Source organism: Apteryx rowi, unplaced genomic scaffold (genome assembly GCF_003343035.1).
Source record: "Apteryx rowi isolate R43461 unplaced genomic scaffold, aptRow1 scaffold_516, whole genome shotgun sequence".
NCBI lineage: Eukaryota > Metazoa > Chordata > Aves > Apterygiformes > Apterygidae > Apteryx > Apteryx rowi.
The window spans coordinates 294,651-319,404 of record NW_020450779.1 but is presented as its reverse complement, the minus strand read 5'-3'; the positions used below and the strand labels follow the sequence as shown (position 1 = coordinate 319,404).

Sequence of the window (24,754 nt, the reverse complement as noted above, 5' to 3'; positions counted from 1 at the left end):
CACTAAGTAATACCAATGTTTTTTCCCCTTCTGTTTCCTCTTCTGTCTCCCTTCACCCTCAGTCAGCATGTCCCCTTCTGGTGACATTAAGCACCTTAATGTCAGGTGCTTAAAAGCAAAGGAGGGAATTTTAAGGACAACATAAACTGCACACAGTATATTTAATAAGCGTAAACCCACTTTTGTTATTGAATCCAAAGATATGCAAGTGTGCAACAGAGGGGCTGTGAAGGGGTTAGACAACAGCGCTCTCCCTCCATTCCTCACTACCTTGCAGGATGCTCTGCGGCTAAATACATTCCCCGCACACCACCAGTCTCTAGCTGAATTCTCCAGGATATGGTAGGCTCCACACCATTATTTTGCCCAGGTTAAAGACTAAATGCTATCATGCATCCATATATTTTTACTCTTTCTTCTTTTGAAAAACTGCCTGTGCATGAACCACTAGCGAAATAAAGTGTTTGTACATCCAAAGCACTTATTGCTAGGCACATATAACAGTGAGAAAGTCTGTTTTACTTACAAACCATTTATGAAATTATGCTCAATATGGAACAATATGTTGATGTGTCAGATAGAGAATTGGCTTTCAATTAAAGGTAGAGGGAAGAGCAAGAATTCTGAGAATAAAACGATGATAATTTTCAGTTCAGCTTTCAACAAAAATTCAAACTTCCATAAATCAGAACCAAAACAGTATGAAAAAAAAGAAAATTGAAGCAGTACCTAGAACTAGGCAAGCAGACATGTACTGCACAGAAGCAAAGAAAAGACACATGGGAATATTAAGGGCTAACACTAAAAGTAAACTAGAAATAATTAATGGAAGGATTCAATACAGCAGCAAGTGTTACTACATGACATAGTCTAATATGTGGTTGCTGATAAACATTATCACTAACTGGAGAATTACTGGAATTATAGAAGGAAAAAAAGGTATTTTTATATGCGTAATTCTGCCTGATAAAATTGCCCATGCAAATATATACATTTGAGGAAATGAAGTCATTCATCAGCAGCAGTCTGACCGAAACATCAAGGTTATCTCTATAATCAGCTTAATGGGTCAATCAACACCCAAAACAATATTTAATTCAATTTTCATCTTTGCTTTGCAGTTCACTTTTAAGCTAAATGTTTAAAGAAAGACAGACTACTGAGGAATCCTTTGCTTTCAAAATCTATATGTGAGCTATAGATTATAATAGTCTATGTGAACTATAGACTGTAATAGTCAGGACTATTAGAAAAATTTCTATGGTAAAGGATCATGGTTGCATTACTTTCATTTGTTTTCCATTCAGCATAACACATTCTTTGAGTTTAATGATCGGTTGGAAGCTATCCTGGATAAAGCATATGTCTACAGGTATGTGCACAGTAAACCCTTGTGGCATGAGAAGCTTGGCACAGAATGCCTTTTATTTGATCCCATGGGTTGTCAGTCAAACACTGGACTGAATATGATAAACCTTTAATCATTTATTTTAGGATTTTTTTTAATATCTCTTTGTCTTTATTGTAATCTTGCAAATAATAAATGTGACATTTCACTCACATATGAAATCCTGTTCAGTTCAGTTGGCCTGTTTGAGTATAAAGGCTACTTTCAGGCACAGGTTTTACCAAACTGAGGATCCTGTCAAAATTTAACTGATCATCAAAAGTATCAGACAGAAGTTTCTTTAATAAAGAAGAGCTAAATGACAGTTTCTTAAGGTTGTTCATGGCAGTGCCAAATCATCAGTAGCTGTTTGCTTGTACTTCATAGAAGTTATGAGTTCAAGCCTCCATCAACATTCTTCTTCAAATATGCTCTCATCCTAAACCTGGCATATACAGAAACTTGATCCTCTATGGCATTGACTAAACCTGGAATGAGAATCAACTCTGCACAGATCTCAGATAGTGATTATAACTGTTTTCCACTACTCTATAATGTTTTTACCCTCTGCACGGACCAAAAGAATCTCTGGTGCAACTCAAGTAGTTCATGGCCATGGGCATGGCAAGCTTCCTAGCTGTCAGTGCTGCTGCTAAGACCCCAATGAACCCATCTACTCTGTCTCCATTATTGTTATCTACTGTCTAACAGTGTCATCAGCTCTAGTTCATCCTATGCAATGCTTAAATCAACAGATTTTTTCACCTGTTCCAGTTCAAAGGCATATATTGTTCCTGTGTGCTGCTACAGCAGCAATAGAAATATGTTCTTTACCATCTCATTCTGTTCCAGATATTATTGCACTTAAATGGTAGACTTGGGATTCATACATTGCAAATGAGATATTTTATGAGATTTAGAAACTGTAGGTAAATTTGAAAAGGAAAACATCATCTAGTTTGTATTTTCTGATACCTGCTAAATAAAACAAAACTTAGAAGTTTGAAAGTTCATCTAAAGTATTTCTGATTTGCTGACCTCCACAAACATTATTCTTATGTTGCCATCTCCTTTCACTTATTTAAGAATTTTTTGTCTTGTTGTTAAAAGAGCAGGTTTCTCTGTAATTTCCACAATGTGGGGAAATTGCTTTTCAGTTTCTGAATCACTGGCTCACCGTTTTCTCCAATTTCTAATCTCATTAAAAAGAATGAGTTTTCTTCTTTGTTTTGCTTATACCTTGTAATTTCTTCCTAATTACTCTTTATCTCTTTTATTTTTTTAATCTTACTTAGCAATGGCATTAGGGATTGRATAACACCATGTGGCATAGGTGCCCAAGGTGTAATAAATCTAGTTCTAATATTGCGGATAGCAAAATGGATACAGAAAAAGGTAAGTAAGTGACTTGTACAAAGAGTAAATAAAAGCTAGATCTTTAAACATACTCCAGCAACTGTTCGCCCATTTAAGTCCATGTGGGCAACCATAAAAAATATTTCTCTTCTGTTGCTTAATCTTGTGGTACTTAAGTTTCCAATAAACAGCCTGTTTTTTGCTAGTTGACATGAAGCTGTTTGAACTTCTGCCTGATGTTCCTAAGGGAATTTTAGTTCAAGCACAAGACCCAGAAGGCATGAAATAGGTTCTCAGATTAAGCGTTCTCCAGTGTAGTGTGACAGTAAGCCTGAGCCCACATAGATATCCTCACAACATATTGAGATTCTCTTTTATAAAGAGGCAACTGGAGAACAAAGCATTTGCTTTCATACACCTRAGATTATCCACTTACCCTGGACATGGATTTTGAACCCAAGAATCTTCTGTTCTGAGTCAATACTCTGAAAACTAGCTTGTGACTTATTTGCTCTTCTTATTTACTCTATTCATCTTTTACTTGTGACTGTATTAGTCTTCTTTCTCCTCTTTTTGTTTCAGAAAATGGAAAAAAATCATTTAGGTGTCTGAGTTCAAAGGTAATTCATCCTATCTGGAGGAAGTTGTATGTCTATGGCTAGTCAGGTCAGTCAGAGGTGACTTCTGTGAGAACAGGTCTAGTTCCTACAAACTGAAGCATGATTAAATGTGACGTACCAAATACTATGATCTGGCCAGGTTCACAGATGCAGCTGGCTGTAAATCCAGTAATCCACATAGTTTGAACTTCTTCTGCATTAAGTAGTCATCAAAATGGGCTGGTAACAACTATAATTGGGATCTATGCACAGTGAGATTTTACTGAATGCACAGCAGAAGCAAGCCAAAAATAATTGCTAGTTCATAAAATCCAATGATTCTTTTTCATCATACAATCCTTCTTTTGGCTGGCCAACATCATTTTCAACTATAGATGAAAAGAACTCCTCTCTGTATGGCTGGTTACTACAGACAGCAGTATTTGACATCTCACTGTCAGACAGCTTTGTAAGCAAGCTACCACATCAGCAGATTGTTTCTGCAGTGCTTTTGGGAGTAGCAGTAAGCCCACCTGCAGCTGCAGCAGAAGAGTAGGGAGAAGAAGGATAACAACATAGACTGGCTGCTCCTGGAGGATATTGTCTCAGATTAGCACCAGGCAACACAGCACTGTTTCTCAGCTTTTGAAGCAATCGTCGATCAAGGCAAGGATTTTTTTGCAGGCCTGCAATGACCATCTGTGGCTGAAGAAGTTCAAAATGGCAGAGTATTTTTCTGGAGGTCAGCTCAAAACTCACCCTCAAAGCTACAGTGCTAATTCACTGACACAGAGGTTTAGAAGCCACCTAGAAAATCACCATCTCAGATAATTGCTGATAATAGTTAGCCAGTTTGATATGGGCAAGCTGATTCTTAGGGCAGTAATGATGGAAGTGTTATTAAGTGTTATTAAATGGGCGGAAGGCCTTCCACTCTTGATAAAGTATTGGCAGCTTTGCAGTTCCACATTGCACTGAAGCAATTGAGGGCTTTATAGTCTTAATTTTTTTCCCTATCTAGAAGACTTCTGAATTCATAAATAAAAAAGATGTGCTGCTCTCTTGTAATCAAAGTCTTCGTTGACCATTATGGCCATGGCAATTGCCAATATTAATGTGGGGTATTCCAGAAAAGTTCATAATGCTAATCTAGAAAAACTGCAATGTCTCTCTTTAATGTAAAAAATGGAGATTTGCTTTTATGACATGAATGGTGTTGACTTCCCCTTGTTATTCTGGGAGATGCCACTTAACTTTTGCTACTCTGGCTGCTGAAGCCTTTTGCTAAATAGTGGGATCATAGAAAAAGAACTGTTTATCTATTGCCCACGTAACTGCGTGTTGACAATAGAGTGTGCATTTGAGAGAGTGAAGGGCAGATGGTGATCTCTCATGAATAGGCTAGAGACGGTGAACCATTTCTGCCTTGAATTCTAAGTGTTTCAYGCACAAAATTTATGTCTCACTAAAAACTGAAAGGCAGAGGTTCAGAAGTTCCCAAGATGCCCACAGCAGCCTGGGAGATGCCCCCCTAAAAGCAGTGATTTGCCATGTGATTAGGGATGACTGTTTTTCCTACACTTAGGCTAATTTATTTTTTTCTTCTAAATTCAGATACTAGTAAACATATGAATTTTCTTATGCCTTGTGTAGTTATCATAGACTGATTCACAAGCTACAAAGGGTTATTTCTTTCAGTATTTTAGATGTGGAGGGCATGTTTTCTCTGGGATGTTGCATTGCTACCCAGTAATTGTAATGTTGCTACCTACTTTAAAGAACAGTAACGAAAAAGTGTAAGGACTCTACACTGATGTTTAGGAATGGAACTTTCTGATACGGAACTTTTATTGTGAAATCTATCTAAAAAATGACCACATGGAATAAAACTGTTCTTTAGTCTTACCTGGACAAATATAACTGGGACTGTAAGAATTACCTGCTAACATACCTTTCAGCTATCTGCTTACAAGCAGCTGGTGGAACACCACAGAAGGGCTGGAGAGATCAAGAGTGAAATTTTTCTTTCAGTGGTCTGTGGAAAAGAATCGTGTTAGGTGTGTGTGAAGAGATGAAGTTTAAAGGTGCAGTTGGAGCAGTATTGCTGACATGGTCACAGTGGGAGGCTGAAAGGGGGAGGCCTTTAGGAACTGTAAAGCAAGAGTTACATCATGAGGCTATGATGCTCTGCCAAGGAGAAGGAAGGAAAATTTTGATGAAGCACTCTTCCCAGCATTCCTTGTCTGTGACAATGCATCTCTCTTCCCCTGTTGTGTCTTTCATCCTACTGTGTCCTAGAGCACTGCTCCTTTTCCTGATCATGGAGAAGTCTTTCCCTATAACCTGCTTCTGGTTCTTCCCTTTCTCAGTGCTAAGAAATTCCCACTTCAGCCTAGCTTCCTGGAAAGAGGTAGAAATCTGCCCCAAATTAATCTTTTGTTCCACTTTTTTGCCACTGGAGGTCTTCCAAATATTTGGTGGTCAATAAAATCCATGTCCTAAAAGGTCTGGTTTGCTCAGAAACATATTTTGTTTTAAATAAGGAGATGAACAAGTATTTTTCCTTTGTGTTTTGGGTAACACTCTTAGAAATTTCTAATTAATGTTGAAAGCCTGTAAAATTAGTACATTGTTTTCCATATTAATTTCTTGTGCTTTGGAGTCATAATTCAATATTTTTTCTCTATCTCCTGTATTATTTGCAATGGGTACTGGGAGATGTGGATTGTTAAGCAAGATGGTTTTGAATCAAGCAATTAGTTTGCATGTAATAATGATATTGTGCTATATATGGCTTTCAAAGAAATGGGAGCAAAAAAGCAAATCCATTTTCACCTTGATAGGCARTTTTGCAAGAAGCAGAGTTTTACAGGTGTGGAATAGAGGTGTGGAATGGAAAGTGATTGTTCAAAGTGATTGAGAAAGAGATGTGTATATCTTCAGACTATCCTGACTTTGAAAGATGTGGCAAGAAAACAGAGAAAGTGCTCATTTAGAAAGGCTAAGACATGCACAGCAAGATCTCACAGGTCCTGTCTAATGTTTGGATTAATTGCAAAACAGGGCCAGCTACTCTGCAAAGCTGTTCTGCCTTGTCGGTTTAGGCAGCTTTGTAGCATGGTATTGGTTGAGTGCCACAACTGTGAATTGCTGCTTATGTCTTGGCTTCCTGGTCACATTGAACCATTTGCATTTTCCAGTATTAACCATGTGCAGAGGTGTAAATACTATTATGAAGTGAATCCATTTTCTACCTCATCGTCTATAAGGGGCCAGAAACCTGAAATGTGTGAAATGGAACGCTTTCCATTACTATAATGCAATTTCAAATTTCCCTGAAGATCTACTAAAGAATTATGGTAAAGCATGTGGACTTCAATACTACTGAGCATATATGGGATTAACATTATTGGTGCTTTATTATCTATAGGCTTTTCCATCAGTGCACTGCTAGGGTGTGCAATGGAAAAAACTGCCTGAATACTTCTGTGCTACCAAAAGTTATACTTTATATTTGAAAAAAACTCCTATTAAATATCTCATGTTATGCCCTGATTGAATGCTTTAAAATATACTTCAGAAAACACTGAGTTCTCAGTTCATGAGGCACTCATCGGTAAAAACATTTTTATGGCAAAGCTTTTTTTTAATTGGCTTATCAAAAGACATTAGAGAAAGGAGAGAGAAAGAGAAGAAATGGAGAAGTAGTTATACAGAAGACAACTGGGAATGGGAGCTAAGAAATATAAAATAAAAAACGGGGCTGTTTATACAAACTACTGCATTTTCTTTGAATGTAACAATGTTATTTTGATCTGCGATTCTGATATGGTGTCCATCTGAGTTATAAGGCAGCAAAAAAGGGTTCACTGCAATGAATTGGGTGACATCAAACTAAACACCGTATACAGCAAGTCTGCGAATCTGGATGGATTCTCTTCTCAAACTCACTAGATCAAGCCTGCGGGAAGAGAGCTAGCAAAACTTACTACATCATACCTATCCATAATGGCAGAGTCTGCATGTGCCTAGAAACATATAACATACATTGCAGCAAGGGCTTCTAGAACCTTTACTCTTCTCAGACATCAGGAGCCCACCCAAATGGATTCAAGCACATGCACAGGACCCAGCACAGTCAATATTACTAGCTCATATTGGCTGTTTGCTGTTCTCAGCAGCTTGCAACCCTAAACAGACTAGTCCTGGAGACATACCAACGTTTAAACAGAGAAGTGGCATCCAGCTGTCAGTGCTCTAAAGAAGAAGAGTACATGTAGGTAATGAGATTGCTCAGTGACATGGAGGTGCGAAGAAGAGCATGCAACGGCTCCTGAAGAACCAGCAAAGCAGTGCATAATACAGAAGCAACTATAGAGACATTACCTGCCATAACTTAGTTTATAGGTCTTACTAAGTTATTAAATTTTCATACGACCGCTTTCTCAGTTACTATGCGTGACAAACCACATTACATTTCAGTTGCAGCAGATAAACTCATTACAGACCAACTTCCCAGTATGTAGACAAGTCCTGGTAGCTTTCCTGCTTACTTATCCCTCAGCTACATGAATACTTGAATGGAGAGCTGAATCCAGGAGATCTTTTCTTTTGATCTCCATGGGTTGCACAGAGGATATACCATGAGATCATTAATGCATTAAACAGAACACTGCCTGCCTGGTGCTTAAGGAGTTCATCATTGGCATTCTTTGAAGAACTGGCCCGAAGCATAAGAGCTGAGATTAAGAATAATACAAATCCTGTCATGGTCACTAAATGTACTATTTAGCAGACCTACAGAAGGCTTTCTAACACAGCTCTTGTAAAGCAGTTCATTTCTGACCTCAGATACTTCTTGGCTTTAGTTCAAAACAAGTTTAAAGTCCATCTTGAAAAGAGTTTGGTGAACTTATTGATTTGTACCCTCTAGCCTCATTAATACAGTTTCACATTTTGTAAATATTCATAGGCAGTTAAATAAGTGGATTATGGAATCCTCAGGGAAGCACGACCCTGTGTCAAGCATTCTAGGAAAGTTATTTATTTGACCTTGGAAGAACATGAGAGACAGGTAATTGCCAGCTATTTTTTTCACAGAGTTAATACAGGTGGAGAACTACTTAGTGGATGCTTAACACAAACATTGTTGATTCAAAAAAGCAAAGATTTCCATATTAAAAGGAGGGAAAAATACAAACTACTTTATAAGAACTCAGTCATCTGCAATTTGGAATCTGCTGACTTTTATAGGGTCATTCGAACAACTGGATACTTGTTGTTTATCTTGCACATTAATGCATGCCTGTATTACTGGGCTTCGGACTATGAAGGACTTGGCAGCACTAGATGGGTGTACGACGGAGAAGGAAACATGTAAGTCCTTTTCTTCTGAAAGACCTTTGTTGATCCGTTCCTTCCTGCCTCCCTCTTCTTTCCCATGACTTTGCTTGCAGAGTATGCCCTTAGTCTTATATGTGCTTGTATAGCTAACTTTTAGTATGGTAAGTGCTGATTAGTGGCTTTCATTACTAACAAATATTTGGAGGGCAGGTGCAGTGAATAATATGTTTACCACTTTCAGCTTTTATAGGTTTGTGAGTCAGTACTAAGCACTAACTTAATTAAACATTTAGAAAGTATCAGGGGTCATAAATTAAACTTACTGATTACATATGTACATGGGAAGTGTTAGAAGGATAGCGAACAATCCCTTGAAGGGATCAGAGGCAGAGAATTTTTCTGCCACACAGCATTATGTCATTAAAATGCAGCATTTTATTCCCTCTAAACACCACAATGATTGGTATGAAAAAATTCCACCCACTGACTCTGATCTTTGGAGAAGATCACACTTAAACATGTGGTGAAGAAATTCTCCAGTGGGAAGGAGTGGATATTGGCACRCTTTTCCATGAACTCCTCATGACAGCAATGGGCTTAGAGCCAAGTAAGAGACATGCATTAAGATGATAGAAAGGAAGAAAGAGAAAATAGCAAAGTCATAACGTAATGTGTTTTGGGTGTAGTTATATAACAATATATCTAGCAGGTTCAGATATATGAAAGTATTTGCTTTTCTTTCAAAGATCATAAGCTCAATTTGTTCATTAATTACATTCTTTGGAAAAGCACATATAATATAGTACTGGTRATATAAATCACCCTTTAAACAACTTTTCACACTTCTCTTTTAATAGCTTAGAGACATGTTCTTTTTGCTTATAATTTTGTCAGACTTCATGAGTTAAGCGTGAAGTCACTATTTTGAAGGGAAAGAAAATAGCCTTTGAGAGTAAAACATGCTTTGTGTAAAGTAACATTGATTTTTAATAATTAGGTTCTCTCTCAAAAAAAGACATGGCTGAAGTTTCCACACCCCAGAAAAATACATAGCTTGAGTACTGTAATCAGATACCCATGTAAGCAGGTCTATGGAGCTCAGTGGGACTACTTACTTATGTAAAGTTATACACAGGTAGTTATTTGCAAGCTCAACACTTTCAGAAATCTGACAAAAAAATTGAGGAATGAATTTCTAGTGTAGTCATTTTAGCTTATGTCATTCTTACAAATACTAGCTTCATAATTAAAAAATAAGGTAACTAAGATTCAGAAACACAAAAGCACTCTGAAAGTAGGGTGCCTACTCAGTCTTTAACATTTTACTGTTCAGAGTAGCCTAGAGAACAAATAAAAGAAGTCTTCCTATTTCTCATGGGCCAAGATATTTTACATTTCACTCSGGGGAACCAACTGGTAGAAATGATTTACTAGCTTGATCACAGACAATGCAGTTGTGTCCAAAGGCAATGGTCAGGTTGCTTAATGCTTTGCGGTACCTTTTCCCTGAGGAGAGAGAAGAATTTTTCAAATGATATCACACTGAAATCACATGTGATTTAGGGCAGAATTATTATAAATAATAATAAATTGATAAAGAAACTGATAATTCAAACTCTGCATCAAACTGAGATGTTGACATAAAACACATATCGTAATATATCCATGCAGGCCTCATTAACTCACTCAATAATCTGCCCCATCCTGACATTAGTTGGTGAATGCATGCAGTTATTGTTTTGCCTATAACTAACTCATAATATATGATCTAATGTACATGGAATCCCATACATTATCCTATGTTGAGCTGCATCTCATAAAATATAACTTGGTATCTTGTAACAACAAATGCCTTTGGCATGGGGTTATAGAATCAGGCACTACGTATTATCTGATTGTTGAATATTTGGGGATTTTTGAAAGAGAGGCATTGTGTGAACATCAGTTATTATTGAGATTGACTGTGAATTTAAACACATCAGACAAGATACTTCTAGGTATCCTTGTCTCTTTGGAAAGCAGGAACCAAGAACGCTCAGGGAAAAATCTGTTGGAAAAAGTGACCAGAACTGCAGTATGTATTATGGTACAGCAATGCAGACATAATTTCCTTTCACACAGCAAACAGAGTTGCCAATATTTGAAGCAAAATGTGCTATTGGTCTCATGTAGAATGGGAACACAGATAAGACAAACACAGCTCGTTGGTTAATTTAAAAATGACAGTTAGCATTTTGATGAATAAAACAAAATTGCAGCAGTCTCAGATAACCCTGACCCAAAGCAAATGAACTGGCACTAATTTAATGGCATTAATATTTTATGCACTATCCCTACTGTGTCCATAAAATCTTGCTGGTGATGGCCAAACGCAGTTCTAAAAAATTCCAGCACTTCTAGGGTCATTTTTCCTTTTCCAGGCTAAAAAGAAGAATACGCATACAGCAATTTTCTTGATCATTTTGATCATATGTATGTTCCTGAGCAGGCATACTAACTGGTGAAATTTCAATTTATAACTAACAGATGTAGCAGAGCACTCAAGCCACAAGCAAAATTACCAAAGTAGCTCTTTTTGCAAATTATTGATAGCTGTGTTCTTTTCCAGCTTGTGTTCAGACTCTGAAGCGTTAGTGTTAGTCTGAAAAGGTTTAAAGTCTTTTGAATAGCAGCCATCAATCAAAGCCATCAAGCTGAGGTGCAGAGGACAGTCAACTTTACCACCCTCCTGCAGCATAACCAAATTAGCCACACAGTATGTTCCCAACCTTAAAACTACACTGATGATCTTGGTATAGTTAGGCAGGCAGACCTCAGACTCTCCTAATAAAGAAGAATAGCATTACAGACACAATGCCATAGGTGCAGATCTTATGTGCCCAGMGCAGCAGGGTATTAAAAAGGTCTCCTAATTATAACTAAGTGAACAATTGGAACTCCATGTTTGGTTTTGGTCTAATTTAAGTACCTAAGGAAGAGACTGGTTTCCCTAACTCCTCAGGATAAGGGACAGATCCTCTAGAAAGTGATTCAAAGCAGGAACCTAACGTCATTGTTCTGAATTGTCCCATGGAATTATCTTTCTCTCTTGCCATTGCCTATAAAAGAAACCAAGCACAGGAAGCTGAAATTCCTCATCCAACCCCCTAAGTTCAACATTAAAGTTAGGCACTACAAGTCGTTGCCCTTTGCTCATGTTTTATGAGCTTCTATATGAACTTCTACCGTTTGCAAGTCATCCACAAGCAGGCTGCGAAATTCCCCGGAATATTTATTAATCAAAACATCCTTTTGCATCCTAATGATGTTTCTCTATAACAYGTTGCCTTCCTGCTCTGGGCACAGATGTAGCAGACATCTGGAAATCCCCAAAGATGGTCGCTGTACATGCCTAGAGCAACTGTACTTCTTTGGCATACATTGCCCAATACTCAGTAAGACTGGTGTATCTTAAAGGTGTCTCATACATGCATATGTGCATACCAGCTATGCATCGTACTTGCAATAGGTCTGATGTGTCGCGCTCACAGTGCTTGCTATACAGAGGCAGTTTTGTGCCTGCAGAACAACTGTGAACGCCCAGCCCAGCCCACAGATATGTCAGACCTAATTGTTTCAAACCTGCTACTTGTGGCCACATTTTTTTATATCAAAACTTTGTAGTTCACACTGTACTGTTTGAGACCATCACACTCGCAATCAACTGATGAATAAGTCACTCAAGAAAAAAAGATATCAAATGGAAGGAATTAGAATACAAGTTTATAAAAGCCTCCTCTTTACTCCACTTCATAACCATCCCAGTTGTAACCAGAGAGGAGTCTAATGTGACAGCCCTGAATTAATGCTTCACTGGGATGAAACTAATGTGTGCATATCACCTTAAAATCTGAGAACCATATGCATAAAGATTTGTTTTAACTGTACTAACCAAAACTGTGTAAGAAATTTAGCTTATTCTGAAATGGACTTTTATGAAAAAGATATTTTCATTGGCATAGCATTACAAGTATCTTATTTGCAGTGTTTTTTTCCCTACCTCAGACTTATTTCAGGGAAAAATCTGGTAGTTTGATTGCCTGAAGGATAAACATACTGCTTATGTTGTACAGAGGGAAAATCCCTTTCTTGTCTCATGTTGTTTGCTTCAACAGTAATTTTATAGCAGGCTAGTAAGCTGTATGGCAAGCAATGATGGTTTCTAGACACTTTAACTGTAGGAATCAGAGCTGCTAATACCACTGAAATTGGAATCTGTTTTTTCTGGCTTTCCGTAAACAAAATTTGCAATCATCTAATTTCTTCACTTCTTAGAAAAAAAAGCTGTCTTATATTTCAACTGTGTAACTCTTATTTCAGATTAAAATAAAAACAATAAAATGAGTAAATGGAGAAAATATAAGACCTGTGCCTAAGAGATAGTGAACATCCTGTGACTTTGCCAGTAGAAAGTTTCCTTTGAAGTAAAATCACAGATGAATGCACTGTATCAACTGTATCTTTAGAACGGGTGGGCAGTTCTGGGAAAACCCGCACATTTTACACATGCATGGCTGCAGAGAAGAATATAACCCCTGAAGTTCTTTGAGGAGCTGCTTTCATTCCTTGTAGGTGTTCCCAGAGCCAAGATTATATTGTCTATCATGGTGAACTTAACAAGGTTGCCATCTTGGGATGCTGGGAGTGAGGCACTTTGTTAATTACTTTTATTTCCTACAGTTACTAGCTCAGAACTAATGCTAATTTCTTTATACTTTATATTCATAAAGTCTATATGTTTCAAGTGCCACAGCATTCTCAGTTATGGTGAATGAATATGATATTAATATGCTTTATATGATGATTCCCCTCAGACACAGTAGGGACATAATTTTATGCTTAAATCTGCAATTCTTCTTAAACAGATCTGAGGCTTTTTCTTGCTATTTTTTTATGCTATGGAACTCTGAGAGAAAGCCACCACCTATGCATCCTTTGCTGGAAACATGCATAGGTGATGATTTGTTTTCAAATCTGAGGGAAAGTATTATAGTGGTGTAATCCAGCTGTTCATTTTGCAACCACATAGGGAAAAATGATATGATGGCACACATGCAACGAAATTTTTGACTTCTGAAGGACTCTGAATAAAACTGCCARTTCTAGCTGTTAAAATTTAAAGGCAGATAACTATAGTAAAAGTGATCATTATTACTGCATTTCATGAGTCTGAAAGCAGGAGAAAAGTGACTTCCTAGGGAAAAGCTTGGTAAATTGCTCAAATCAATTGTTTGGTAAAGCCTGATACTTTAAATGGAAGATTTGGAATCACTTTGAAGTGGTTTAAAATGCAAAATTCCCCATTTGAATTAGTTGTTACGGGGAGTTCATTTTCTTATATTTGCAATAAAAACTGATGTTCCAATTGTACTGTTACTTGCACCATTTATTAACAGGAGTGGAATTCCTATCTGAAAATGAGAGAAAGCTAAAAGTGAGGGGTCAGCAAATTAAAATGTAGGCCTCAAGCCTGCAAGCAAATCCAGTGGCCTCAAATTCAGGGCAGACATGAGAAGATGTATCCTAGACTGTCTATTTCAAAACAAGCATCTCAGAAAGCATTTGTTCTGTTTTTTATTTCAAATTCAATAAAATTCAATAAATAGAATGAGTCTGCATTGCATCAGAAGCTGTGGTCATAAATGAAATAGAAATTCTCCTTGTACAATTGGGGGAAATGAACTTCCATTCCAAATCATACGTGAAGCTGAAGTGTGATTGTTCAGACACTCAGAAAGTCAAATTCTAATTAATAGGGGGCTTTAAAAATATTCCTAAACCAATTACTTGTTAGCTCAGAAACAAAGGAAACAACAGCACATTCATGACAATGATTAAAACTAATTAATCCCAGCTGCACAGTATGGGGGATACCACATTACTAGTGGTGCCATGTTTTACAATGGAATTTAAAGCAGAATCTTAGAGATGCTAAGGCACTTAATGTAAAAAATAGGGTAGTTTGTATGATTATCCTCACCAAATTTGAAAAATTCATTCTATCCAGGTCCTTTGTTGTTTTTCTAAGCTTATGTTATGATACTAATAGAAATACACCACTAAATGGGCTCTGACATGCAAAGGGCTGTACTTACAGAGCAGAAAGACTCTGGGCCGAAGACCTCACATTTCAAGGATGAGCAGTGATGAGCAGCAGAAGGATACAGGGTAGGAGTCCACATASGGCCATACGATGGAGCAGAGTCTTGATGACTGACCATTGCTCAYTACTGTATTTGACCTCTAGAACAAGAGAACTCTGAGAAAAGCGTAGAAGGATGTTGACAAGGTGCTTTTTAGCTATTCATGGAAAGATCTTCCCAGACATGAGGAAAAGCAGTGAAGAAGGCAAAAAAATGTTTTTTTGTTAAGGTAATAGAAGGGGTAGAGGAGWCCAGCCACCGAAGAAGAAGAATACTGGAGTAAGCCCTTCAGTGCTGAATAAGAGAGGAGTGTTATGGAGAAGCTAAATTAGCCTGTAGCTTGTGAAAACATGTACCTTCTCCTTGATATAACTCTGGAAATAGAGCCAATGAAGAGTGCTCAGAAGCAAAGTTGGGAGGGAGCACAACATGGTTAGTGGGGTAGGAAAATAATGCTTTGCAGCAATTTTCTGAATGGAGATGAGAGGGACAAGGCTGCATCTGTCATGGCCAGCAAAATACTTGATACTGCCATCATCAAGAAGTAAAACCATGAAAGAGACTTTCAAACATGTGTTTATCTAGTATACTACAAATATGGTCTGGGAAGTCTCTAACAATTTTTACACTGCTTTCAACATCACTGGATCTTCACAGGTAGCATCCTAATGCTCTAATGTCCATCCTGGCAATTTCAATTCCATATTCTTCCATAATGCTATGTAACATTACTAGACAACAGTAAACACTAACTGCGGCATTTTCTATATATTCTTAATTTGATGTCAGTGAGAACATTCACCTCAATATGATTTACAAGATTGGATCAGTTGTAAAATCATAACAATTTATAAAAGATTTGAGAGCTTTTGGACCAAAAAGGCCTCACTGAAAGGCACAATCCAGGCATGTATCTGCTTAGCTTCAACCACGTAGGTACCTACAGTCAATAACACAAATGCTGTCTGTATCCACAGGTATCTGAGGTGTTACTACTGGGCAGTTCGTACTTTAATCACCATCGGTGGTCTTCCAGAACCGCAAACCATGTTTGAGATAGTTTTTCAACTGCCGAATTTTTTCTTGGGTGTCTTTGTCTTCTCCAGCTTACTTGGTCAGGTACATAGAGAAATCAATAGCTAGATATGTTCAAATTACTGTAATTCAGTGATAATGTATTCAGTTTAGTGTGGTTTAGTTCTTCTGGGAAAAAAGACTAGCTTCCATATGAATGTCCCTGTTTTTAACTATCATCCATATTTATTCTTCTGACAAATAAATGTGTTTAACCAGTTCCCAGTTTTGTAGACCATGTCTCCAAACTTGCACGCAAGCTGATTTAAAGCCAAGATTGCAGGACACACATGATTCTTTAAACTATATATAATTCCTTTTTTCCTCATAGCCAAAGAAACAGCTCCTTAATATTCACACTATACTGTTAAATCTGGTATGAAACTTATAACTGTAGATATAGTTACATTAATATTTACAAATTATTGAATAAATCATGCTTGATACTACTGGCAATAAAGTATTGTTAATGGAAATGCGATGATCTTTGCCAAGATTTCTGCTTGCTTCCATAGGTTACACAATATTTGTTAACCTGAAAATTAACTGTTTTCCATTCCTCTTGGTTCTCATTTGGCAAGAGTAAAAAAAAAGCCCATAGCAAAGCAAATCAGTTTTATTTCCAAAACTCAGCATGAACTATTTCCAGCTTGTAACTATTAGACTTAGGCTTTAGATCCATAGGTTTTAAAATACTTTGCCAACAGAAAAACAAATGTCATATATCCTCCATGAGATTGCATCTCAGATTCCTATAGAAATCCTTCCAGACCTTTGGATTTGTACATGTATGTTACTGGGAAAATTAATATGAAAAGATAAACACAAAAACTGGTAACATTTCATGTTTATTCTGAGTACAGGATTCGAAAAAGTTCAGTCAAACAGCTAAAATATGCGTATGCCTCTTGCTGTTTAAAAGTGCAAGAGGAGATATTCTACTACCATGAAACAGACCCTTCCTATAGAATTTAAAATTAGTCCGCAATCAAGAATCACCAAAAATACAGCAAAGTACTTCTTCATAGAAGATATTTTTTCTGGCAGAYTATTGAATTCAAGGATATTGGGTTAAACTTTGGAGTTTACATATTTATAAGTCTGTTTTTTTCTAATTTGTTCTAACAGTCTATGAAATCACCATTCTACCACTAGCTTCTGCAAATTAGCTTTTACAACCAGTAGAGTCAATTGCAGAATCAAAACTTATATATCAATACACAGATTCATTGCAGCTTGTTTACAACTCCTGTTTACAAAGAGCTCTTAAAATTACCAAAATTATTAGTCCTGCTTTAGCACACTTATCTAAAAACTGTTATTCCTTGTGCAATCAGCTGCTTTTCTGTAGTGTTCTAAGTCCTAAAATTACTAAAATTATTAGTACTGCTTTAGCACACTTATGTAAAAACTGTTATTCACTCTGCAATCAATTGCATCTCTGTAATAAGGAGCAGAATTTAGCCTACTCACATACTAAACTTTGGCCATTGCAATATTAAGCCATTCTACTAAAAATATATCTATATAGTTATGCTTATGAAGCAGGCATATCTATGAATATTAACTCATCCTGCTTTTTAAAAATTAGCTGACATTAATTAAACTGTGTTGACATGTTAAATAATGTTCCTGCACTAAAATCTTTAAGATCAACTTTCAGCCCAGGCTGGATTTTTATGACTGATCTAGACTCACTCAACAATTTAAACATTGGCAGGATCTTAGTTCTAGTGGTGCCAGCTGATTTTATTGCAGAAATTTAACCCAGTTTATTTTATTTCTGATTTGCATTGCATACCAAATGCAGAGCAGCTTTATTATGAATTTTTAAGAAATCATTATCTGTATTTTTCATCCAAGTGCAGAAATATGAGACAGAGAATAAGCTGAAAAACACCAGCAATTCCTTTAAAAATCACAAATATAGACTGCTTCTAACATAACTAGATTAAGTCATTAATGTTTCTGAAAAAGCAGATGAAGCAACTGCTCAAAACATACAGCTGAATATATAATGAATCAGCTATTTTGCAAACAAGTGTTTTATTCTTTTTATAAGTTGTTGAAAAGATATTCAAATCCAGACTGTTGCTGGTGAAATGTGTAGTAACAACGAATGATGTTTGCAGATGCAAGATGTAATTGGAGCAGCTACAGCAGGACAGAACTTCTACCGTTCCTGCATGGACACCACAGTCTCCTACATGAACACTTATTCAATTCCAAAAGTGGTTCAAAATCGTGTTCGAACTTGGTATGAATACACACGGGACTCACAAGGAATGCTAGGTAAGGCTTTCAAACACTAGTCGCACAGAAACTCAAAAGGAAGAACGCTCTCTATAGATACAAGGAGAAATTCACATTTCTTCTCTGCTGAATTTCATGGGAGAGGGTGAGAGAAGGGTATTCAATTTACTTCAGAGAAGCAAAAAACTCCAGAGCAGTATGATGCTTATTACTTCACAAATTCTACTAATGCATATAATGTTCTGGTTATAACATTAGACAGTATGCAACTTTAAACCACAATCTCTTATGGCGAACGTATATTAGCATTTTCCTCATTAGAATTCATAAATGCTAGAATTACTCTACTGAGTTATTTTTCTATATAATACTCATTTTTATGAACATTCTTTCATTCTTCCTTTATATTTTCTAACTAACAGGCTTTGAATCTTTTTTGTTATTTATTTTGCAGATGAATCAGAATTATTGGAGCAGATGCCAACCACAATGCAGCTAGCCATTGCGATTGATGTGAACTTTGCCATTGTCAATAAAGTTGACTTATTCAAAGCAAGTACTTTTACAGGAGAATGCAGCAATGTGTGGTACTCGTGAGACAGAAACCTAGTTTGGTGCATTTTGCAACACTTAAGAACATGTTTATTAATATTCAAGGCAAAATAAGTCTAAGAGATGTCTAGGTCAATGGAGACATGTTTGGACTAAGCCAAATGCCTGTCTTTGACATTTTTGTTTTGAAGTAGAGATAAAAAAAGAGTGAATGAGATTAAGATACTGTCTGATAATGTCAACATGTTAAAGCTGATGTTATGGACAGACTGTAATGGATTTCAGAGTATAACTGACCTCAGGAATCAGGTATAGAAAAAATATTTTTTAGTACAGTCTACATTGCTGTCTACAACCTAGCACAGCCTGAGAGATCACTAATACTATCTGTTCTGAGAATTTAACTTCGTTATAGTGAATGTTACAGTTTGGTCACCTCTTGTGCAAAGGAACTTTCTTTGCTGTCAGGTTGGTTTCCAGAGACATAAATTAAAAGCTGATACCTAAGACTATATTTTTGCCACCAAAAAAATATAGCCTACCACGTCAAAAATGAGGAAAGGCTGTACTTTTAGAAATAGTCTTGACATACAGTTGTCTTAACACTAATTTGCTTGTCAGGGTAATTGCAAGAAATCCCATTTGTAGAAACATACATAGCTTCACTGTTTTTGCAACATTTGCTGAAGACATGAAATTCATAGATTCATACCAACATTGGGCATGATCTGTTTTTTTCCCTGGATCAGTAAAAATTGTTTCACAGAAAAGACCCATAAAGCCCTGAACCTAGCAGTAAATGAACTTCCACAGCAATCAGATTTAGATGTACAGAAGCTTGTAGAAAGACATGTTCAACCAAGAGAGTAGAGCACTTTATAAGTATCTGGAAAGACAGTTCCTTCAAGTATTTTCTCTGCTTTAAAAAGTGATCTTTATGATGTTGTTAGTTTGCATTCCACTTACGAACCCCTGTTGGGGTTCTCTCAGTACACTCATGTACTGTTGGGTTTTGCTGTCTAGTGTAAGCACTAATAATAACTTCAGTTACTGAATCAATACAGCACAATTATAATTATTTCAACAGGGGTGTGATACTCAGATGATATATGACATGCTGCTACGGTTGAAATCCATCGTGTATTTACCTGGTGACTTTGTCTGCAAAAAGGTGAGCATTACTATCCCTTTCAAATGCAAGATAATATGCATTTTAGAACAAGAGTCCAGATATAGGTCACCAGTATACTTTAAATAAAATTAATCCTGAGAGAATTATATAGCATAAAAAATAATTATGGTATTATGTGTAATAATAACAATAAACTCTCAAGTTTCAAGCTAGAGCAAGACTATATGGATTTTATTACTTACGTTATCAAACAAAACTGTGGTAGCCTGGGAAAGCCTGGGGAAGCATTTTATGTAAATACAGCATATCTAGTGACACATCATTAAGTCTGAATATATAAAAAATTGGGAAATTTCAATTTTTTTATACGTATATACATACGAACTTAGCCTACAGAGCTCAAGCTATGATGCTTGTGAATACACAGTGCTTCACTGTGTACCCAGAAGCTCTAAATAGAATTATCCGCAGGAAAACACAAGGCATCCCACACAGCTCTGTACAGCAGAGTCTGACCTTGATGTACCTACACTTGGACCTCTGAGCCATCTCCAAAGAGCAAACTGAATATGTAATTAGCTGCACACCGCCCCTGTGGCTGGGACTGTGCCCCAACAGAGGTAAAAGATGACAGCAACAGATTTAAGGTCTTGATCCTGCAGTCAGAGGCAAATAGTTCTTGGCAATGATGGGTTCCAAGAAATGGAAAAATCATTTTATTCCAGCTTGATTAATTCCACTCATTCCATAAAAGGCCACGCAGAGCTACTATGTGGTCAACCACCATAGTACTGTAATCCTATTAATGCTGTATCATGCAGTAGTGAAAAAACCCTTGCCAGAACTTGAGAGCTGTGAGTACATCCTACCTGGCTGTACGCTGGGCTCATCATACTTTACCGAGAAGGGTCCAGCATGCAGGCTTGGAGGAGCAAGCTAAGGGACAGAAAGAACAAGCCCCACGTTTTCAGCCCTGGTTGTGCTGCTGTTGCCTATTCACTTTTAAGGCCAAGTTCCTGATTTACCTCAGTTACTCCAGCTGCACAAGTGGAATAGTATTTACTTGCCTGTCTTATTGAGATGTTGGGAGAACTATTGATTATTACCTTTGTAAAGTCCCATCAGGTTTGCAGGTTACCCCAACTTTTCTGCTTTTTGCAGACAAGTTTGCATTTATACTGACATGTCACCCTTTTGAATCCTGGCAGATCATCTCTAACGTGGAGGATAATAAATAAGCTAAGAATCTCTTAAACCATCAAGTGATTACATAAAAATAGACAAACTTTTGAATGGTTCATTATTCCTATTTTTCCTTTAAAATTAGGTAAGGGACAATTAGAAGAAATAGTGTGAAAACTAGCACGGGGGGAGGTTTGCACCTATTATTAAATATACTTCTGAATTACTTCAGTTACCACCAGAGTAGTCCATGGAAACAACTGATACAATCCCGATTATTATCTAGTCTTCTTGTTTCAAGCTGGCCTGTAGAGTCTTACTCCTGCCTCACGTCACAATTAGATCTGCCAAAGTCAGACCTCATGCTTGTCCTTGATGCTAGGAAGGGTAGTGCAAACAAACATTTATTTCTCCATAACACTGATAAATCTGTGTATGAGAAAGTAGAAAGATATTCAAAGAGGAGTTTGTCAGATTATTCTACTAAAAAAAAACCCTGCCTTGCTAAAATGTGGGATCTTTATATGTTTGTATGCCCAGGGAGAGATTGGCAGAGAGATGTACATCATCAAACAAGGGGAAGTTCAAGTTCTTGGAGGCCCTGATGGTACAAAAGTCCTGGTTACGCTAAGAGCAGGAGCTGTATTTGGAGAGATCAGGTACATCTATCACTATTTTAATGCTTTCTTTAGAACTGGTCAAATAATTAATGATTGTTTAACTTCTCACTGGTAAGCATGACAGGTACCAGGGAGAGGCTAGAAAGTTGAGTAGCATTAACCAAGAGGATACCGAGCAAAGAGCTGTAGACAAGCTGAAGAAAATTTAAGTGAAACATCACAGACTAATTTAGAAAGATTTGAGATTTCTGAATGGCAAATAATGTGTAATAAGTGTTTTGGGCAAGGCACTCAGGGTTATACAGACAGAATTCACCTTCACCATTGAGAAGATTTAATACATCTTCCTGCTCCAAGGTCTCAATATGGCAGGACCMCATGTCTTTTTATTGCTTGTGTAGTGAGACTAGATGCCCTGGATGCCTAGATACACAGCAGCTACTAAAAGTGATAAGTAATTTTTAACAAGGGAGAGAAGATACCTAAAATAGCAAATGAGACTAGTTCATTTAAGGGCTGATGTAGGGACTAAGTCACTGAAAATCAGGCACCCATATATGAAAATGCATTTGTTTAAGAGAAATGCATTTAAGAGAAAGAAAAAGACTGACAGATCAGATTTTTGGGTCTAAGTTTTTCTGGAGGAGAAAACTTTTCTCAGGTCGCTACAAATGTTTTTCCTGTTCTCCACATAGTTGCTATGCAAAATCCATTAACTCTTATGTGCCATGTTCACCAATTAGCCAAGCAAGTGCTAGATTTTAGGCACAGCATCCCCTGCTGAGGTTGGCCTGAGGAAAAAGTAATAAAATACAAGTGCTGCTGCATGTGATAAACTGGGATCCTTGATTCCTTCCAGCTGCTGCCCTGTTACAGTTAATCCTCTTGCTGGTAGCTTTAATCTGCCTTTTGAAAAGTGGTAATCAGCACTGTGCCAGGTTTACATTTATCTTCTACTTGCCTCTGCCTTTGTGGTAGTGGAAACATGCCAGTTTATGCAGTGATGTTGTGTACAGAACTTGCTCAGACCTTCAAGCAGAAAACACCTGATCTATCCCATAGATACAGGCCTTTTCCATTGAGTGAGAAAATGAAATTATATCAGCTGTTTGAGAGAAGGTTATTTTAAAAGTATTCCTCTGTGTGACAATATAATATTAGAGCAAAGCTCCAAAACAAAATGCTGTGTTGTAATCTATGTGGAAAGGCTGAGAATGCACTGGTTTTCAATAAGGGCTGGATACTGAAAATATAAAAGAAAAAAGCTAAAGCAGCCTAGATACATAACCCACATAAAGTTTTCAATTATTTCTGAGTTCTGGATTTGGAGTGAGGATATTTTTTTAAAAAACACGAGAAATGATAATGATTGATTTTAATGCAAGGAAGGGATTTTCAAACTTTTAATCTAATAAAAGTGAGCGCTTCTTTCTACATGAGACCCACACAATGACCAAAGTTTCATTACACAATATATTTTACTCTGCATATAATTGCCAATATGGTCAATACTGGCAATATGTCAGTAAAACCCTCAGCAATGCTATAAGCCTACACTTCTAGTCTTGTTTTATTCATCATTGACCTACCATGTTGGCGAAGACAACATGACATCCTTACAAGAGTACCAGTACAGACACAGGCACTTTGGATATAAATAGCCTAATCTTGAGGATAAACTTGAGCAGAAAATACACAACAACTGGGATACACAGAAAATACACAACAGTCTACAAAACTGAAGAAAAACAAAGACCTGAACCATTAAGTATATCAGTAGAGATTTATCCTCCTTGTGGCGGTACATTAGAAAATAATGAGTTTATATAGCACTTCTCTATATAAGGTCTGTCAAGGTCTTCTGAATACCATACAGCAGAAGAAAATGAAAAAAAAAATACTCTTTAAGGGATGAAATACTGCTTCATTTAGCACATCCAAGCTTCTACCCCAGTATTCATAGCATGGTTATCACCATGGTATCAGACTGTCATGATTTTCTTCTGACTTCTGATTCAATATTTGTTTAGAGAAATATGTCAGCTTCTTTCTCAGTATATAAGATACTTGCTATTTAGTCTTACTCTGTTCAAAATGCATGTAAATCATCCTTAAAATGTCTCTATCGGAAAAGGAGTTGAAGAAAACAAAGAATTTTCATGTATTTCAAAAATTTACCAATGTTCAAAATGTGTTTGCATTTTTCCTGAATTACACTAGAAGACCAAAGCAAGTTTAATGTTCAAACCAGTTCTTTGCGAATTTCATTCTTGAAAATCATTATAGAAACAGACTAAGTAATAGAAGCTGCCTTCCATTTAATGTCTTACACTCATTACTACTTTTTTGTATAGATAATATCAGTTTGGGGATGCAAAATAATCTTAGAATCMGAGGCAAACAGATTGCTGTCTTAATGGGAGCCTGTCTGCACAGATAATTGAGAAATTCAGGAGAGGAAAACTATAACAAAATACTTCATCAGCCCAGAGAAGTTTACACTTTAAACCAGATGTCTTCATTCATCCATTTTGTCAGTTATTACACTAGCACAATTTCCCATCAGAAAACAGTAATTCTGGAAAAATTAAAACATTTCTCTATTATGTGTAAATTTTTGACAGGATTTTCTGCAAAAGTTTGGTTTCAGCTTTAGCCTTTCAACAGCTATGTTATTTTATCATCTATAAAACAAGCTAAAGTTCAATAGAATATTTAGTGTTCTGAAAAATTAAATTTTCAGCTCTGGCCCAGAATTTCCCATGAGGCAGCAGCTGCTGCTTCTCAGTGAGCTTTAGCATTTGACATTCTGCTCAGAAGCAAGATCCTGATCTATTTCTCTTTTTCTGACTTACCAGCTCTCTCCATACACATGCTAGGGCTGGGTTGGGGAGCCGCAGCCCTGGGCGCTCAGCAGATGAGCACACCATTTCCTGCATCAGGTTTGCTAATTTCAGCAAAGGGCAGCTTCCTACAGAGATCAGTTATAAAAGACAAACTGATAAGTTGACTCATCACCCTGACAGCTTGATACTTCTAAATTAAAATTGCTACCATGAGAATTCAAAAGATAA

The 24,754-nt window shown here is 36.9% G+C and overlaps 1 protein-coding gene across 1 annotated transcript in view; it reads left to right on the top strand.

The window, feature by feature from the left end:
* Nucleotides 1–24,754, top strand: part of CNGB3 (cyclic nucleotide gated channel beta 3) — an 86,143-nt gene that overhangs the window by 55,057 nt on the left and 6,332 nt on the right. Inside the window, exons 9-15 of the mRNA XM_026080381.1 lie at nt 1,308–1,372; nt 8,596–8,718; nt 15,845–15,986; nt 18,074–18,233; nt 18,649–18,746; nt 19,834–19,917; nt 21,601–21,719. Coding sequence (XP_025936166.1) covers nt 1,308–1,372; nt 8,596–8,718; nt 15,845–15,986; nt 18,074–18,233; nt 18,649–18,746; nt 19,834–19,917; nt 21,601–21,719 — 791 coding nt within the window. The remainder of the gene's footprint in view (nt 1–1,307; nt 1,373–8,595; nt 8,719–15,844; nt 15,987–18,073; nt 18,234–18,648; nt 18,747–19,833; nt 19,918–21,600; nt 21,720–24,754) is intronic.